The 18,506-nt window shown below is 51.3% G+C and overlaps 5 protein-coding genes and 2 non-coding genes across 7 annotated transcripts; 4 read left to right on the top strand and 3 right to left on the bottom strand.

Moving 5' to 3' along the window:
• The first annotated feature begins 338 nt into the window (after nt 1–338).
• B0T23DRAFT_149270 (uncharacterized protein) lies at nt 339–752 on the top strand. The gene has a single exon (XM_062832502.1). It carries the CDS (start codon nt 420–422, stop codon nt 657–659), a length of 240 nt encoding a protein of 79 aa, XP_062693233.1. The 5' UTR covers nt 339–419; the 3' UTR covers nt 660–752.
• Nucleotides 588–3,953, bottom strand: B0T23DRAFT_149286 (pectate lyase superfamily protein-domain-containing protein). Its single transcript, XM_062832503.1, has one exon. It carries the CDS (start codon nt 3,576–3,578, stop codon nt 846–848), a length of 2,733 nt encoding a protein of 910 aa, XP_062693232.1. The 5' UTR covers nt 3,579–3,953; the 3' UTR covers nt 588–845.
• Nucleotides 3,954–7,118: 3,165 nt separating this feature from the next.
• On the top strand, nt 7,119–7,227 carry B0T23DRAFT_t194. The gene has a single exon. It is a non-coding gene; the product is annotated as a tRNA-Ala (tRNA).
• A 785-nt stretch (nt 7,228–8,012) lies between these two features.
• B0T23DRAFT_t184 lies at nt 8,013–8,086 on the bottom strand. Its single transcript has one exon. It is a non-coding gene; the product is annotated as a tRNA-Val (tRNA).
• Nucleotides 8,087–10,656: 2,570 nt separating this feature from the next.
• On the top strand, nt 10,657–12,315 carry B0T23DRAFT_316464 (nucleotide-sugar transporter-domain-containing protein; the record flags this gene model as incomplete). Its single annotated transcript, XM_062834934.1, has 5 exons — nt 10,657–10,743; nt 10,814–10,843; nt 10,921–11,229; nt 11,293–12,003; nt 12,064–12,315. The coding sequence occupies 5 exons, from the start codon at nt 10,657–10,659 to the stop codon at nt 12,313–12,315; spliced, it is 1,389 nt and encodes a 462-aa protein (XP_062693231.1).
• A 27-nt stretch (nt 12,316–12,342) lies between these two features.
• On the bottom strand, nt 12,343–13,096 carry B0T23DRAFT_149243 (uncharacterized protein). The gene has a single exon (XM_062832501.1). It carries the CDS (start codon nt 12,804–12,806, stop codon nt 12,393–12,395), a length of 414 nt encoding a protein of 137 aa, XP_062693230.1. The 5' UTR covers nt 12,807–13,096; the 3' UTR covers nt 12,343–12,392.
• Nucleotides 13,097–13,409: 313 nt separating this feature from the next.
• B0T23DRAFT_453782 (putative HFM1/MER3 protein) lies at nt 13,410–18,269 on the top strand (the record flags this gene model as incomplete). The annotated part of the gene is made up of 4 exons (XM_062841187.1): nt 13,410–13,641; nt 13,694–13,993; nt 14,049–15,892; nt 15,945–18,269. 4 exons carry the CDS (start codon nt 13,410–13,412, stop codon nt 18,267–18,269), a joined length of 4,701 nt encoding a protein of 1,566 aa, XP_062693229.1.
• Between the last annotated feature and the right edge of the window lie 237 nt (nt 18,270–18,506).

The raw sequence follows: 18,506 nt of genomic DNA, 5'->3' as shown, positions 1-18,506 counted from the left end.
TCTGGCCTGCCCAAACCACCGTCGAGAGGGATGATCACGCATACTACGAAGGACATCGAGGTCCGACTCGAACGCCAGCATTCCAGGTGCCCCGATGCGTCAGCACGCGGGATTATACAGGGCGGTTACCAAGTCCACCATGGCTGAAATCGAGTTGCATTTGTGGGCCCTTGACGGAAGACGCCATGACCGATGGAAATACATCATCTTACGGGTTGCAACGATCCTCATCTCCGCAAGATCGCATTTTTGATTGACGTGGTATTATAGTTCGAGGTCCGGGCCGGTGTTGACAGGAATCAATACGGCAGACCTCTACTGTCACACACTCCTCGCCTAATGCCAATCGGACTGGAAGGCATCGAACCCCGGGCTCGTTATTTCAGAGAATCTCCCTCAACGTCAACGACTTCTAATACATGTTACTAGGGGATATACATACTGAACCGGCCGTCATTTTCCCATTGACCACGGCCCCTATAACGCTCATGAAAAATATAACCTGGCATGGTCAAACCACAATCTCCTTGATCTTGTCGCTTGCGGCCTTAATACACGTCACTTTCTTCCTCTTAGCTGTTCCCCTCCTAGCTGTTCAACTAGGATCAATCACAATTTACAGCCATATTGCAGTCCACTTATCCCAGGCAGGTCCATAGCACGAAAAAGTGAAAAGACAGCATCACAAAGATTCAAGAATTCCAAAGACTGACATTCGTTATAGTAAAGTAGCTAGTCATCACTTCATAACCCTTGGGCCAGCAGTAATCTAACCAACAAACAACTCTCGAAATGAATACCCAACTTCAATCCGTCCCTCCTAAACCCTCTCAAGTCCAACTCTTTCAAGCGGAAGCGGTGTGGACATACGCAACAGAATCAACAAACATGCCGTCGTTATCCGCCGCCGGGATGATATCCATCCCATCCACCGTCGCCATATACGTCGTGCCCACCGTGTTCAGATTATACACCGAGACATCATTCGTCCCCTCCAGCGAAAAGATGTTCCTCTGGCAGTTTTTACCGTCGATGCACACCGACTGATCATAGTTGTTGAAGAAGCTGTACAAGCCCGCACCATACACTCTAACACCCTCGCTATCCACGATCCTCAGACCCCAGCCATCCTCGCCGGGTCCAAACAAAGGATCATGGAACCGCTCATCGAGAGGGAACGGGAACCGCGCATCCGGGTTGGGCTGGTAGTACGCCGTTTCGGTCTGGATCTGGCCCATCTCGATGTCGTTCGTGTTATAAAGCTGGTACTCGTACATCTGATGATGCTCGACGCCGGTGCCGACCAACCAGATCTGGCCGGCGAGGGACTCGATCAGCAGGCCGCGGCCGGCGTACACGGAAATCTGCGAGTTGTTGGCTTCATCCTCGATGTCGTGGTCCGCCACCCACAACCAGCAGTTCTCCATGTAAAGACCGGACGACAGGGCGGTGATGTGCATGCTCATGAACGCGGCGATGCAGTTCGGTTTAACGTTGCCAGGAAGATTGGCGTTAATCTCGGGGGTCTTGGCGCACTGCGCCAGCTGCAAATTGGACCCCATGAACCCGCCGATGCGGACGTGCACGTCCCACATGCCCGAAGGTTGCTCGGAACCGGCGCTGGCGAGGTTGTACTGAATACCGATGGCGCCAGCCTGCCGTCCGCGCGTGGATACGATGGTGTCAGACCATTCGATGCTGCCCAGCTGACCTGCAGTACCGATTTGCACGACAGGCTGGGGGTTGGCGACGCTGTTGAAGAATGGACCAGCTGAGACGATCTGTGGGTACGACTCGCCCGTGATGCGGGTACCTGGCGGGATGAAGACGGTGCTCGTCACGATGTACTGCCCGTGGTCGATGTAGGCGACCTTACCCTGTTCGGCGGCGGCGGTAAAGAGCTGGTTGAGCGCCTCGGTATCGTCTGTCTGGCCATTGCCAACGGCGCCGAAAGAGCGCGCACTTAGGAAGGAGGAGGCCGGCAACTCAGAGTAGAGAGGCTTGGAGCGAGCGTAGTAGCGGCCGTCGGAAGTCAGCAGGCTGGCAGGACGCGCGAAGGGAGTGAATGTGCCCGCGATGGGAGTGCCGGCAGTGTTGTTCTGGGCGGTGGCCGTGTTGTACTCGTTGCCCCTGCCCCAGGCGTGGATGACCGTGTTGACGGGCGTGCCGGCAAGGTCGATGCCGCCGTTGTTCAGATCGCGGATGGCGATAGGCACGTTGTTGAGCGCGATGTTCTCGAAGATGAAGTTGTTGACGGACCGCGTGTCCGCGCCGTTGGCATTACCAATCAGGATGCCGGTAGGCGTGTTGCTGATAGAGCTGTCGAGGATGGTGATGGAGCCGACCTGGTATTGACCTAATGACGTGGGATCGTCGCTGATCGAGGTAAAGTCAAAACCAACGCGGCAGTTGTTGATGCTAATGCCTTGGTACGTCCAACCCCAGGACCAGATCTGCCGAATGGCAGTCTGGACGTTGTTGAACACCAGGTTGCGCATGGTGAACTGCTGGTTACCAACTTGGAGACCATAGCGACCACCGTTGAAGGTCAGGTCGCCGAGGTAACCACCCGATCCCGACTCGATAAAGATGCCCTGCTGCGTTGTAGCGATGTCCCGAGACATCCTGAACTCGATGTTGGAAAGAGAAGTGGCCTGCGAGGAAGGCCAGTGAATACCTGCCAGTCCTGGGGCGTTAGGATCCGTGGGTGGTGGCGCAGCGGTCATGTCGATGATCAAGTTGGAAATTTGGCGCCAGAAGACGTTGGTGGAGCCCCAGGCTAGGTTACCATTGCTCTGGTATGGGTTGCTGTCAATGACCCAGTTAGCGGTGAAGTTGCCGCTGGCCTTGATCGTGGGCGGGCATCGCGCGTTGCCGATGATCTGGGTGTAGTAGTAGTCAATGATGGGACGGGACACGAGGTACGTGCCAGGCGGGAAGTAGACGAGAGCTGGGCTCGTGGTGGAACCATCGCATCCCGGGCCGCACCGGTTACCGGAGCTGATGGCGGCGTTGATGGCGTCGGTGTCATCGTTAATACCATCGCCCCTGGCGCCAAAGTCCCTGACGCTACGGAAGACACTATAGCCCGGAATGGCATAGGGAGCGAGGCCCTGGTGAGCAATGTTTTCGAGCCAGTAGTCGCTGCAAGCAGTCGGGCTGGCAGTAGATGTGGTGGTGGCAGTTGTGGTGGTCGGGTTGGTGGTGGTGGTGCCGGTGGTGGTAGTGACGTCGGTGGTGGTGGAGATGTCGGTGGTGGTGGTGGTGGTGGTGGTTGTAGTGGTAGTGGTTATGGGTGAGCTGCCGTTGCCATTATACGGAGGAAAACCACCGTGGGTACCGTTGCCGTGAAACGGGGGATGACCAGGGCTTCCATTGGCAGGATATCCCGGGGGTCCGCCATGACCACCGCCATGGCCATTGCCAGCTCCATCATGAGAGCCTCCTCCGGGACCATGGGCATGGCTTACGCCGCCGTTGTGGGGACCGTGCGGGCGGCAGGGAGAGGCAGCTACACCCGAACCTGGAACGAGAGGGAGAAGCCCTATCAGGGCGGGAAAGAACGAGTGGCTGCGCATCCTGAAGAAGTGTGCAAAGAGTGACTGGATGCGTTGAGGGAACTATCTGATCAGCATGAAGAAACGATGCCCTTACTCCTGGTAAAGACAAGAAGACGATCTCAGGATGCTCTTCATCAAAACGGGGGAAGGCGGCGGATCTTACATGGCTTTAAAGGAGATTCAGCGGGTTACTGATGCGCGTGGTTTGCCCATGGGGAAGGAAGGCCCAGCAATGTTCGATCTCGGAATCGCGGATTGTCGAAGAGTGGAATTCAAGACGATGAGGACATGGGCATGGAGCATCGCATAGGCCGGATTTCCAATGGCAGGGCAGTCGCCGTGGTAACGGAGCAGAGATATGATATACAAATCTCAGCTCCATGCCTAACAAGACCACCTCAGATTGTGGCATGGTGACAATGAATGCAGGTCCCGTCCACCGCACCTCGGGCACTTAGCCTGTGATGGTGTGCGCGATTGTCGATCACCTCCAACCACCCCTGCATGTTCACATCCTCTCGGGGGAAAAAGAAGGAGGAAAAGCAATTCGCATGCAACTCTCTTCACGTGTTTGTTGTTCAGCTTTCAGCGGCCAAGGCCTCTCTGTATCCCTTCCCAAGGGTATTCAATCAATCGCATCCGATACCTTTGCTTATTTCACATCTCTCTCATTCATCGATAGTACTCGGTGCGCAAGGTAAGTCACTTTCATCATCTACACTACACTACCACGCGACACTCGAAATTTCGAGATCCATTCGCCTGTCATTTAGCCAGGGATAGGCCAGCCAGTGCAGTCACAAGCCATCCCAAGCCATGAAGCCCGAAGGGAAGCTATTCCCGAAAAGACTCATCGGTGCTAATGGGGAATAAAGAAGGGAGTTAAGATTAGTGACAAGGGAGTACCCTATGAATGAGGACAGGGGTCGGCGGCGGACTTAAGTGATGACAGGGGTGAGACACATCAACACCCACCACACGTTCACACATTCCGATGTCCGGCCTGCTCAACCAATGGAGACCGACTCAAGACCTACATTGCTTGACGCACATAGCTCAAAGTTTCTTCCTGGCGAGAATGCGGTCGACAAATATTGCTTTTTGGCCTGGTTGTTTATCACCTGCTCAGAGAGGAGAGAAAGAGGCTTGCACTCAAATCCCCAAATCAGGTACGTGTGTTGTTGCATTTTTTTTTTCTCCCTTGCTCGGTGCGGGCTTGTTTGTGCTTTCTTGGCTTTTCATCTCGTGCATGTCACGATGCTTTTTTTTACTTTTTTTTTTCTTTTTATTTTTATTTTTTTTATATCTTTTTTTTTGTTCGTGGATGGGAACCCGTGATGGAAATTGCGCGCGGTCTGATGGTAACTCCACGACACTGTGACCAACGAACGACAAGGAGAAGGCGATTCCCAATGCCGGATTAGGTGCTACACCCGGCTTTCGGTCGGTCTAACGCACATGGTCTCGTGGTGAGTCTAACGTGGCCTTGGTTCCAGTATGTTTCCCTCCTTTTCGTGGCTTTGGCGTATAATACTCAAGTCGACTCAAATGAGCAACTTGACCGAAGCTTCCTCGAAGTTAATATCCCGACTTATAAGCTTCTCCTCCGTCCTGATTCAAAGTCAGCGCCGAAGCGGGAGGTATGGCGCTGTTGCGCGATCAACATCAAATAGGCACGCATGTCTGAAGATTAAATCCCGGCGGCGATCATCGAGAAGTTCATGCGCGTACCCATGTACTTGCCCGCCCGGATTCCGATGATGGTCCAGAATCCATGAATGTCGCAAAGTCCTAATGGGATTCTTTATGGCGCGTATTCTATACCTAGATCACACGGTTCCTGCATTGGTGCTTGTACAACGGCAAGCTGGGCTTGTGTTACCTCAATTCAGGATCGGAACACGAATTCGGCCCCAGCGCTGAGTCGCGGGGTTGAAGCTGGGTAGTCCCGCAATATTCGGAAAGTCGTTGTCATCGTTGCATGTTGAAAGCTTGCGGATCAACCCCGCTCATCGTGGGGAAGGTGTAACATCAGATCCTTTGCCCCAGGAAATCGGGCTCCTGGGGTAAACATGTAGTTTTGCAGGGAAATCCGTTGTAACGCGGAATAAGCGAATATGGGGAACGCGGTATTGTGGGAGTTTCCATTCACTGTAGAGGACGCATGTGCTTTTTATGAAGAGCCGCGATGGTATTGACGAATACGGCGGATGGTACATCAATTTCACCATCTTTAGTAAACAATATCGGTTACGGTCTAGGTGGTTTTGGAAAACGAAATGGAAAAGTTTGGAGGGCACATTCCATACCAAAACAACATCAGAAGAAAAGTCGGAACGACCACATTCCAGCTTCCCTTCCTAGCCTTCTCAACATCTCGCTCAAAAGAATTGAACATTGCCAACTGGATGGCACTCATTGGCGCCAGGATCATGACTCAATCTGTATCTTGGTTTCCCCCCTTCAACTATGTTAGAGATACACAGCCTCAACCTCATCAATCACCTCTACGCCTTGTAGGCCTCCACATGACATATCCCCTACTATACCTCCATCTCCCAAGTTCAATACACCATTGGCACGGCATGCCAGAGGGTCCCCCGTGTTCCGTCACCGTGTAGTGGCAATGGCAGTCCCCTGGTCGGACGTTGACTGCTTCTGTGAAGGAAGGGTAGGTCGTGATGTGGGAACAGGCGTGGTTGATGGAGCCTTGAAAGATTGTCCAGCACATTTTGTTATTGTAGGTTCATAGGTATTGAGTGAGAGTGCTGTTGAGGTATCACGGCTCGTACGGAAGTATCCGGTCAACAGCTGGTCTTGGTTAACTTCGCCCGTGGGATGAAATCCTTCCTGGATGGTATGCGACTTCGACATTGGCTTTACGGGCCTTTTGGCTCGCAACTATTGGACTTACCTCGCCGATATCCCTTAGTCACGGGAGAGATTGTGAGGAAAATAATTTCTGGTCTTCAGAAATGTGTCTTCGCTCGTGTGTAGAGCGTTGAGCGTCGACCTTAACTTGGAACTGCTTGCGAATCGCGACACTGATTAATGAACACTGAACAAAAGTATCAAATTGCTCGCCATGCTACATATTGCGGTTCCAGGAGCTGATATAACTAAAATTCCGCTTCTTCAACTTCAATGTCAGCAACTCGCAAAGCCATTGCCGGGACATAGAAGCGTTTGTTAACCAGTGGTTGCATTGTCTGGCCCTCTGCTGCCTCATATTTCATTATTCGTCTTTCTTCTTCTTGAAAGGAGACGGTTTCTGCTTTGTGCTCCAGTAACACAAAGAGTATAGCCCGTTTCATTGCATTATTGTTTAACGATACATAGCTGACCCGTTGAACTGAACTGCTACGAGTTTTCCTTGCGTCCCTACGGTTGCTGATTAGAAGTAAATAAACATTACAGCAACTCGTAATTCCAATGCATAACATCACCCAGACGCCCACGTCGTCGTTGTCTGCACGCTGGTACAACTCCCATCAATGGTTGTTTTTCTGTTTGTATATATAAAGGATGTTAAAAAACCTTGTTAACAACCAATCACAAGGGCGTGTGGCTCAGTTGGTAGAGCGTTCGCTTAGCATACTTACAACATTCTTATCTAAGATTGTCTCTTGTATGCGAAAGGTCCTGGGTTCGATTCCCAGCTCGTCCACTTTTTTTGCCATTTTCACCCCTTCCTCTATGACATATCTTGTTCCTCGTTGTTTTGCGCGTCAATTATGTTCGTGCAGTACAAGTGCGTTCAATAGATTTTCTGTGAATGCATCCAAGTCGCTGAACGATGCGAGAATACTTAGACTGGAGGACGATGCTTCGGTTGCATGGTTGAAGGAAGAATTAGGTATGCCCAAAATCTGTTGCTTGGGAGTTGAAGCTGTCCGTAGCATAACAATCTTGTTGGTACTTTCACAATATCCCCTTCGTACTGTTTATTGTCCGATTATTTTTCGCCTTTTCTCTCCTTGCACGTTTTGATGAAAATCTCCTGCAGTTCAACTTCCCAATGCTAACCGGGACTTCTCTGCTCGTGTCACTTCTGCTTTTTCCAATCCGAGGTGCGCTACTAGGAAGCTGCGATTATCGTGTTTTGTCATAACTACCTCTACTTGTCAGAACCTGAAGCAACGTTTGGCGGATTATAAGTGACATGGCATGGCAATTGTGTCGCAATGAACGAAGTTTGGTTGTCGAAGTTGCATATGTCACCCAGCAGAAGAAACTGAAGACGGAGTTCTGAACCATCGCTTCAAATACAACTATCATATGACTAAAACCTTGCAATGTAGAAATAACCAGACAGTGAGCGGAAATACTATCGTGAGGCATGCCAACACAATTGGTGCATCCTTTGTTGGAGAGAAAGAAAAGTAGAACAAAGAGAGGTGGAACTGCTGTGGAGATTTGAAAAAAAAAGAAAATAAAAAATCTATAGGGTTATGATCCGACCCAGGCTCGATCTGGGGACCTTCAGTGTGTTAGACTGACGTGATAACCAACTACACCATCGGACCAACTGTGGATATTTGATTTTCGCAAGACAGAAAACAAATAAACCGAGCAACCAAATCTGCCAGGATCTTTCTATTTTCTCATCATGAAACCTCGAAACGACTTCAACAGCAGCACACATCGATATATGTCATTAACAACATGAAAATGGCACTGCGTTCCTCTGGCACCGGCGTCATACTCATTGTTATAATTAACGCCCTTTGCTTATCAGTAGACATCCGGCATACCGTTGTTGCTCTGCGCAAACATAGATAATAGAGGAGCAGGCGGCGTCGAAGTCACTCTTGACTGCACATCAAGTTTCCCCATCATCACCTCCCCGTTCATCGTAGCAGCGCGAACCTTATGTTTTTGGCTACAGGATCTGCTGACTTCAAGCAATCAGAGTCAGCGAGCCAGCTTCGGAGTTGGGAACATCCTAGAGAATGTAGCCGAAGAGAACAATATGTTCCTCCGAAGCCTGGATTCTTTGGATAATTCGAGTCTTTGCGGTGCACGGTATCATAAATAAAACGGGCCGGAGGAAGTAACCGAAGTGGATCCCCCGGACACCGGGAAACGTGGATTTGTTCGCGGCTCCGGATTTTAATCGCAGAAGTGGAAATTATCTCGGTCCGGGACAGTCGCGCGCCGGCGCACATATGAGTCCGAGGCCGGAGCACCGGCATCGAGGTGCAGCAAGCAACAAGCAACAAGCAAAGGCAATCTGAGCTCGCAGCTCAATCTTGAGGATGTTGCCGGCTTTCCGTTCTGTTCCGTTCTGTTGACTGTGCTCACTCACTTGATCGCAGTTTTGTGTTGGGGATGGACATGCTCAGCTGGAACCGATTTGCCAAGGGGATACCAAAGCAGGTCAAGCGAGCCAAGCTTGCAGATGCTGCGGGGAAGAAGGTCCAATCACTGGATCTAGAATCGAGAGAAATGCGGGGGAGGCCCGAGTGCTCATTCTAGTTTGTTTTTTTGAGCGGCCGGCTGGCGAGCCGACGACTTTTTCTTGCTCCAGTCTCCAGGATTGTGATTTCCGACCTCGAGCTTTCACGTTGTTCACTCAACTGTTGGAAGTTGTTCGAGAAAGAGCTTGTGAAAGTTGGAAAGTGTGTAGTTACACAGCGTTGGCGAGTGAGGTCATGAATGCCAGCCACAAAGCAGATCGTAAGAGATGGCGGCCTCTCATATTGTCAGATTGACAACTTGACATGTTCGTTCTTGTCGGTCACATTATTCAATTGTGTGATGTGGACGTGCTTTTTGGAGTTCGATTGGAGATGCGCTTGCCCCTGCGCATTGCTTCTACTGTGGGGAACACACCTGAATGAAGTGTCTCCGCAAGGTACGTACCTACCAAAGGCGGTGGGCAGTGGAATGTTCCTGGCGACTGGGTAAAAAAACCTTGAGTTTCCTTATGGAACAAACACCAAAAAACGTGCAACTGAAACATCAACTTGATCAATTGCTCAGATTCTGGATCAGGCATCTTGGCTCTTGAGTAGCGTACGTTTCATGGAGATGATGTGACCTGTGATATCCATTTGTTTGAGAATGGAAGTAAAATGGTTCCGGCCTAGGTTTCAGATCCACCACATGGAGGTCTGCTGCAGAATGGCCCCGCTGTGAATTTTGGGAGAGCTCCTGCTGTGTCAGGGACACCATGGGCATTCTTCCAACCAGCCGCCATTACGGGCAACCAACAATTCTTATACCTACGCAAAACAAGTAGTTGACTTTCATATGTGTTCCTATACCACCTGGCAGAAAGTGTTCGTATAGACAAGAGTGTCGACAAAAACGGCCGTTGTTGGTCGTTGGTGTCCGTGAACAGCCAAGCAGCGAGAGAATGCGGAATACTTGTAGGTGAACGCCAAGTCCAATACCTACGTCAACACTGTCACGACGCTGCACAGCGCAACCATTCCTCGCTCTCCTCCAGTACCAAGCCAAGGGCAAATTTCGACTGCAGCCAAACACAAGCTGTGGTGTTGTTGGTGTGCAAAGTAGGACAGGACCTACTTGACGAGGTTGCAGGGCCACCTTTTATGCGCCTGATCGAGTTTCGCAGGGCAGCAGTGTTAGGTTGCTTGAGACTTTCCATCTCCATGCTTCAGACGGGGCAAGAGCTGCCAGACCCAAGAGTGCCACTGCAGGGCAGCCCAGGGTTCTCCAGGGGTATAAGGTTGCGAGCGCGACCATCCACTGCTGCCGGGAATGTATTAAGTTCCATGGCTGGCCATCTCTTTGGCTTCTCCAGCTGCAACTTTTCTTTTTTTCGTGCCCGTGACGTCGGTATTCCCACTTGGGGTCCCAAACCAACCAACAGCATCGCCAAAAGATCCAACCACCCTTGACTACCTAACCACCCCGGGGGAGCCTCAAGAAGGCCAGACGCCCACAGGCCGTCGCCCGCTACTCGCGCACACTCTCTGCCACTACGTCCTCTTTTTTCTTCTTATTTTTTTTTCTTCATATACAACCGGCACGTCTATCCATCGAAGCACGAGCAGTACCACCAAAGAGCACACTTGCAACTGACGAGAGGTCGCTGTCGCTGTCTTCGAACCACCTCACCTCCATCATGGCTCCGTCCACTGCCCCGCCCGCGCTCGCCGCGAGCGGTCCAACCCTGTTCGGCCTTTCTATGAAGCAGGTTTCATTGATCACCGTAGGAGGCCTGCTCGACTTCGTTGTCAAAAGGCGGGAGATTTACTAACGTGACCGAACGTGTGGTGTAGTTGACATTCCAAAACTCGGCACTTATACTGGTATGTGTACCTTGCTGGCCAAGCTGGCGTGGATGCTATCAGTCGCGGTATCGTCAACTAACATCACGGCCGAACAGATAATGCACTACTCGCGAATCATGACACCACCCGGCGACCATCGATACTTTGCCTCGACTGCCGTCCTTCTCAACGAAGTTATCAAGCTGGCAATCTCTTTAACCTGCTCCATCTACGAGGTTTCGAATACCCTAGCCCCGCAAACACCCTTGACGGTTATCCTGGAACAAATCTACAACTCGGTCTTTGCTGGAGATGGATGGAAGCTGGCTATCCCCGCCGTGCTGTACACACTCGAGAACACGCTGCAATACGTAGCTTTGGGGAATTTGGATCCCGTCCACTTCCAGATTCTCTTTCAACTCAAGGTATGCGCCCTGATGCGTTGGGTTAAGAACACGTTGGAGGGGACGGAAACTGACGCTGTTTAGATTATCACTACCGCCTTCTTCAGCGTCGTTATGCTTGGCCGCACACTGGGTATCAAGCGCTGGCTATCCCTCGTCGTACTCACCTTTGGCGTTTCCATCGTCTCCCTCCCTTCGTCGAATGACAACTCTTTGACGATCCACGACTTCAGCGATCACTTCTTCCCCCGATCCGTCCACGAGCTAGGCCAAGCCGCGGGCGCGACCTTTGATGTGGCGCGCGAGTTGACAAAGAGGGGTATGGAGGGCTTGGCCACGGAGCTTACCAAGCGCTCGGCAACATACGAGGGCATCAAGGAGGATCAAGATGGCGGTCGCCTGGTGATGAACTACTCCGCTGGATTGACAGCCTGCCTGGTTGCTGCTGTCGTGTCAGGCGTGACGGGTGTTTACTTTGAGAAAGTGCTCAAGGATTCCTCCACCAACGTGTCTGTGTGGACTCGCAACATCCAACTCTCCTTCTATTCACTTTTCCCCGCCCTCTTTGTCGGGGTCATTTACAACGACGGCGAGGAGATTGCGAAGCACGGGTTTTTTGATGGGTACAACAGCATCGTTTGGACTGCCATTGTCTTTCAGGCAGTGGGAGGGTTGCTATCCTCCATCTGCATCAACTACGCCGACAACATCGCAAAGAACTTCGCTACCAGCATCAGCATTGTTATAAGCTGCGTGTTCAGCGTCTTCTTCTTCGACTTTGACATGACCTCTTCGGTATGTTTCTCTCCCGTCAACGTCTCCGACGGCCGTTCGCTAACTCCCTCTTCTCTGCAGTTCATCATTGGCACTGCCCTTGTGATTGGATCTACCTATCTCTACAGCACACCCGACAGAAAGCGGTCTCGACCGCCTCCCATCAACATTGTGGATTACGAAAAGATCTCGATCGATCATACTCCGAGATTGTTGGACCAGAACCTACTAAATGTCAACCCGATGGATTCCGCCAGGGCAACCTCGAGACCCTCCTCACCATCGCCATTAGCCCGCACACCATCGTCTAGGGGCAAGTTGTTGGACGAGTGAACGTAAAGGCGGCACACGAGCGAACAAATGATTGAACATGGGGGCAACCCACGGTGGGTAGACTCCGGGGAACGGCTTCAAAGTGGAGAAAGTGTTCGTGCGCCCAAAACAAAGACAAAGAAAGAAAAAACGGAAAGAAACCGACGTGCACAGGCTGCTAGGAATGGCTGCTGTGAGGCTTCAAGTAGTCTATTATTACCATATACGACCCTTTTTGGGAACTTGGAATTGACGGAGGCTGCGTTATGATGGCATGAGCGTATGAGAGATACCAGGACATGAGCTTTTTGGGTTTGTATATGCATCTGCGCGAGCAGAACCGGCGCTCTGGATACACGACCAATGCTTAGGGGAAAAGGGAGTTGCAAGATGGAAGATGGGATTCGGGTTCGGCCAGGGCAGGTTCCTCCTGTTCTAGGCGTGGGAGGAATGAGATGCCATCGTTCACACAACACAACAAGAACAATGAAACGCCGAAAAGCGATTTGCATGTAGTATTAAACTACATTTTGTATACAAATATCCCTTTCTCTCACTTCAAGCTCCTAAGATGATCCAGTTCGCTCATGGGCCAAGCTAGATGGACCTCGATCATGCTTTTTGGGTCCAGCCGGGGAGGTCAGTCATCTCGTGCAGTTCACCCATCGAATTCCCAGTTCGGGCTGGATGGGCATCCAGTGCGGAAGGAGCGGGGGGGTAAATTTCAAACGGCTCCTCATGATCAGTGTCGCAAGGGAAGGTACGTTGTCGGGCCCTCGCCGCATCGGTAGTCATACCGCGGTTGGTTCCGGACATCTTTCACTGCCTCTTTCCGTTTATGCATCCATGGCTCTTTCTGTTTCCTTCAAATTCTCTTAATCGTGCGACGCCAGTGAGTGCTCGAGGCTCCTTCCTCGTTCGTTGTCGTTATCCCAGGGCTTCAATCACGCACAATATTCTCCTCAAGTCAACCCCGCCTCAACTCGCAAATGAGTTTCGTCTATCGAGTCTCAATTCCCATTGCTAGTCACCACTTCGTGTTCCGTTGCTCTCAAGTCAGGTTTCAAACTGTCGTCCTATCACTGATTCCCAATCGATCGCGAAGTGAAGTAGCCATGACGGGACGTTGGCGCGAGTCGGCACGCGAAAGAATAGCCCAAAGACAGCGAGAAAGGTACAGACACAGACCCGAGATCCTCGAGGACCGCGACGAGCTTGCCATGTCTCCTCGCCCAGGCTGTTACCCAGTACGCTATCGCGACGAACACGACCGTGGAGAACTTGGGCCATCAACACGCTACTACGCCGAACCACCTCAGCCATACGCAGATGAACTAGATGATTTCGGTATGTGGATGAAGTCTGAGCCGTGTCTTCCCCTTAGTCTAACATGCATTAGATCGCCATCTTCTTGCTCATCCTGCCCCGCAAACCGGCGATGACGAACAATACCAAATCGCGCTCTCGCATCTTAGTAGACATGCCCGGCCTCACATCTCCCCCGAATACAGCTCGTATATGGACGCCACTATGCCCCAGTCAATGTCTACTGGCTTGCCTTCCTCTACCATAGTACCTGTTCCCGATGACCACCTCATCCCGACTCCGAGGACACTAGACATCATCAGCCGTGAACCAAATCATCGCCTCAGGGAACTGTACGGCTCCCACCAGCAGCCAACGCCTCCAATGCATTCAGGTTGGTCTTGTTCCCCCAATGGATATTTTGTGGCCGGTCTGACATTGCCCAGCAGCTTCGTACGCACAAAGCCCAGCGAGTCAAGCGTCCACCAAAGAGACCCTTCATAGCCTCAGTAGCTCCAGTCCCACCATACGAGCCAGCGCGCATAAGAAGCATAGTGTCTCTAGACGGGCCCGTCAGATGTCGTATCTGGCCGAAGAGCCTATGGAAATATCTCAGCCATCACAGCAGTCACAAGCTACCCACATAAATCCTACTCAGTCGACCCCCATTGTTCACGGTATCCGGCTGGTGAGTGTACGACAGGCCTTGCCAAGCAGGTTTCAGGAAGTCTTCCCTTATGAATTGCTCAATGCTGTACAATCAAAATGTTTTGGACTTGTCTATGGGTCCACCGACAACGTGGTCATATCTGCTCCGACAGGAAGCGGCAAAACAGCCATCTTAGAACTCGCCATTTGCAAACTCGCCCTGGACCGAGGCAACGAAAACTTCAAGATCGTCTACCAAGCTCCCACCAAAGCGCTTTGTTCTGAGAAGGCTAGGGATTGGGAAAAGAAGTTTAGCCATATGGGCTTGAAATGTGCTGAGCTAACCGGCGACACTTCTCAAGCTGAAATGAGGCGAGTCGGGGAAGCTTCCATTATTGTTACCACTCCCGAAAAGTGGGATTCTATAACACGCAAGTGGCAGGATCATCGGAGGCTTCTTCAACTTGTCGAGTTATTCCTCATCGACGAAGTTCACATCCTCAAGGACGTCCGCGGTGCTACCCTTGAGGCTGTGGTGTCGCGGATGAAGACGATTGGGGCTAATGTTCGTTTTGTTGCACTAAGCGCCACTGTTCCCAACTCAGATGACATCGCCAAATGGTTGGGACGCAATCACACCACTCAACAGCTGCCCGCTTACCGTGAGGTCTTTGGCGAAGAGTTCCGCCCCGTTAAGCTGCAGAAGTTTGTCTACGGATACGAATGCAATGGGAATGACTTCATCTTCGACAGGTTCCTGGACGGCAAGCTCCCCACGCTGCTCTCCAAACACAATCAACGGAAACCGACTTTGATCTTTTGCTTCACAAGGAAGTCATGCGAGTCCACGGCCACCAAACTGGCGGAGTATGCTTCGGGGTTGCCAGAAACTAACAGCCTGTGGCCGATTCCAACAAAGAGAATCCCTGTTGTCAGCCGCGAGCTGCAGGAGATTGTTCGGTTCGGTGTTGCTTTTCATCATGCGGGTCTTGACGTACAAGACAGAGTTGCTATTGAGCAGCATTTTCTGAACGGGGAGTTGAGCGTCATTTGTTGCACATCAACGTTGGCTGTTGGTGTCAACCTCCCATGTCATACGGTGGTCATGAAAGGAACTGTCGCTTTCATGGACGACAAGCTTCAGGAGTACTCGGATCTCGAGATCATGCAGATGCTTGGACGAGCGGGCCGGCCACAGTTCGATACCAGCGCTACCGCTATCATCTTGACGCGTGCTGCGAACAAATTACGCTACGAAAACATGGTCTCAGGTCGGGAAATTCTCGAAAGCACCCTGCATCTCAACCTCATTGAGCACCTCAACTCTGAGATATGTCTTGGTACGATCGGAGATCTCGCTTCAGCAAAGCTGTGGCTTGGGGGGACCTTCTTGAGTGTTCGTCTCAGACGAAACCCTGATCACTACCAACTTACAGAAGACATTTCCAATCCTTCTCAGATTGACGATAAGCTTGAAGAGATTTGCGAGCGTGACATAAAGCTTTTGCAAAACACCCAACTCGTGACTGCGGACGCGAAGTTCAAGTGTACAGAGTATGGCCGTGCAATGTCCAAGTACATGGTGGAGTTTGAGACGATGAAGTTGATATTGAAGATTCCGCATGCTGCCAGCACTGAGGTTCTAGTTCGTTTGTCTTATTAAACATTTGTATAGCAAGTAGCTAACTCAACTGCAGATCAATGCTCTCGCTGAAGCAGTGGAGTTCAAAGAGTTCCGCATAAAACCCGCTGAAAGAACACTCTTCCGCGAGATCAACAAGAACCCGCTTATCATGTATCCGGTGAAAGAACAAATCCAGCATACTCAACACAAAATCTCCCTGATTGTGCAGCTTCATCTTGGGAGTGTTCAATACCCAGATTCTGCCGAAGCAGCTAAGCTGAGACGACAGCTCATGATGGAAAAGAAGATGATATTCGAAAGACTCCAGCGTCTTAGCCGTGCTGTTATTGATTGCAAGGGGTTTGATCGCGATGCCCCCGGAGTAAAGAATGCGTTGGACTTGGCTAGGGCACTTTCCGCCGAGTCTTGGGAAGGTCGTCCAACACAACTCACCCAAATTCCCAACATTGGTCCAGTTGGTATGAGGAAACTGGCAAGCCAGGGCATTCGGACAGTGTTAGAGCTGGCAGAGAAAGAGAGCGTTGAACTCGAGCGTCTCATGTCCCGACAGCCACCGTTTGGAAAGAAACTAAAAGCAGATCTTGACAAGTTCCCTCGTCTCGATTTAGACGTGTCGGTCGTCAAATACATCACCCCCAAAAGACGCAATGAAGACGTAATACTCAACGTTCAAACGACACTCAAATATCTCAACAAGAACAGCCCCCCTAACTGGCTGGGCAGATGTCCGATGCTCACTTTCATGATCGAGTCTTCTAATGAGAATCTGCTATACTTTTGGCGTGCAAGTCTCAGGAAGATCGACAAACAGATTGGGCTGGTACTTCCAGTTTCTGTTCCGTTGAAAAGTCCTGATGAACGTATCATCTGTCACCTTAGCTGCGAGGAAATCGTTGGAACGCTCGTTTCGAAAGTTCTGAAGCACGAGGTACCCCTAGCGGCTTTTCCATCCCAGCAGTTTCGGCAGGGTAGAACATCGCCCGCAAACGGAGGGCAAACGCAGCGGCTATTGAAGGAAACAGCAGAAGAATACGTAGGTGATGATGGAATAGATGACTCGGACCTGCTCCAAGCAGCTGAAGAAGCAACTTCCTGTGCTCCTGTCATTCATGGAGCCAAGTGCCAAGTAGAATCAGACCCCGACGAGTATCCTGAGGTGGAAGAGCTCATGGAAGTCGCGGCACAAACGAGCGAGCCAGTGCATCAAAAGTTCGACAGACATATGGCTGCGAATGAGGTTGATGACTCGTGGGACATGGAGAACAGCCAGATGCTGGACCGTGAGCCTGTGCAATTGCCTAACGGGAGATGGCAGTGCAACCATGCTTGCAGTGGAGGAGCACCTACGAAATCGGGGAAGCCCTGTACTCACAAGTGTTGTCATGAGGGGCTCGAGAAACCAAGAAAGCGACCTAACAAAAAGCGCAAGGAGACAGAGCAAGGCAATAAGCAGAGCGAGTCTCAGAGCGTATTGACCCAAACGTCATTTGAGGCGTTGAGCAAGACATCAACAGGAAGTCAAGCGACCGCCAACAAGACAATCCCACGCGCCGCAACAGAGAAGGAGGCATTCGAGAAGCCCTACGCGCCGGTAAACAAGAAGCCTAAGTTGGAACTGTCCTTGCAGAAGCAAACCATCGACGGCGTCGATTTTGACTACATTGACCTTTCCTATGATGATGACGAGTTTGAAGATATTGCGGCCGGCGTTCAGCGGAAGACAACCGCAACAACCACTGTCTACCAGGGGCAACGCGCCAACACTAAGAGCCAGTCTTCACACAATGAGGCTTGGGGAGTCGCTCAGGCACAAACTGAAGGTACGAGAGGTTCCGCGGCGCCATCATCACAGGACCTGATGGCGGATCAGAGCATCGCGTTTCCTCTGTCAACCCAGGTCTATGGGGATGACCCATTTGACGCCGGCAATCTTGCACTCCTTGATAGCATGATGTTGCAAGCAAGTAACAGACACACAGCCAAATCGCCCTTCAGCATTGGCGGGAAGGATCAAGTTTTCTACCAGACTCCTTCCAGCCGGTCTCTCGAACTTGGCATGAACTTGACCGATGAACTCGTTCCGCTCAATCCACAGTCCGCGGGGAACATCGACCAGTCAGCCACCGTGACTGATCTCGACTGGGACGACGTACCAATGGAAGGTAAAGATCCTATGAACGATGACCGATCTGTTTCTTACACCATCGAAGCTCCTTCTCCACACGAACTTGCCCACGGCAGTCCCCAGACCCCCAACGTTGTCGAGAGTAATGAGGCCAAAGACCAGAGCCGAAAGATAGAGGGTGAGCCGGAGTGGGTATCGACCATGGACCCTGATGTTGTTGACATGCTTCGAGGCTTTGTGACATTCGTGTGAAAAAAGAGGGAAGCCGATGCAGTGTAGGATGATGGAGTGCTGGGTGCTGCTGTTGCTGGTTTTATTAGCTTATCTTCTTGGTGCGGTGATCTGGGTTGTCATGCTTCACATCTAGCATAGATAAACGTACTTCTACAATTGCCAGTTCGCCATAGCAGTTGAAGGCGAAGTTTTGCTAGTGAATGTGTGTCGAGTATCTCATTGCAAGGGCGCCGAAACTGGCATCATTTGTACGAT

This window comes from Neurospora hispaniola (genome assembly GCF_033458365.1).
Source record: "Neurospora hispaniola strain FGSC 10403 chromosome Unknown B0T23scaffold_4, whole genome shotgun sequence".
Lineage (NCBI taxonomy): Eukaryota > Fungi > Ascomycota > Sordariomycetes > Sordariales > Sordariaceae > Neurospora > Neurospora hispaniola.
Note: the sequence above shows the minus strand (reverse complement) of the source record. Positions and strands in the feature narration are given on the sequence as shown.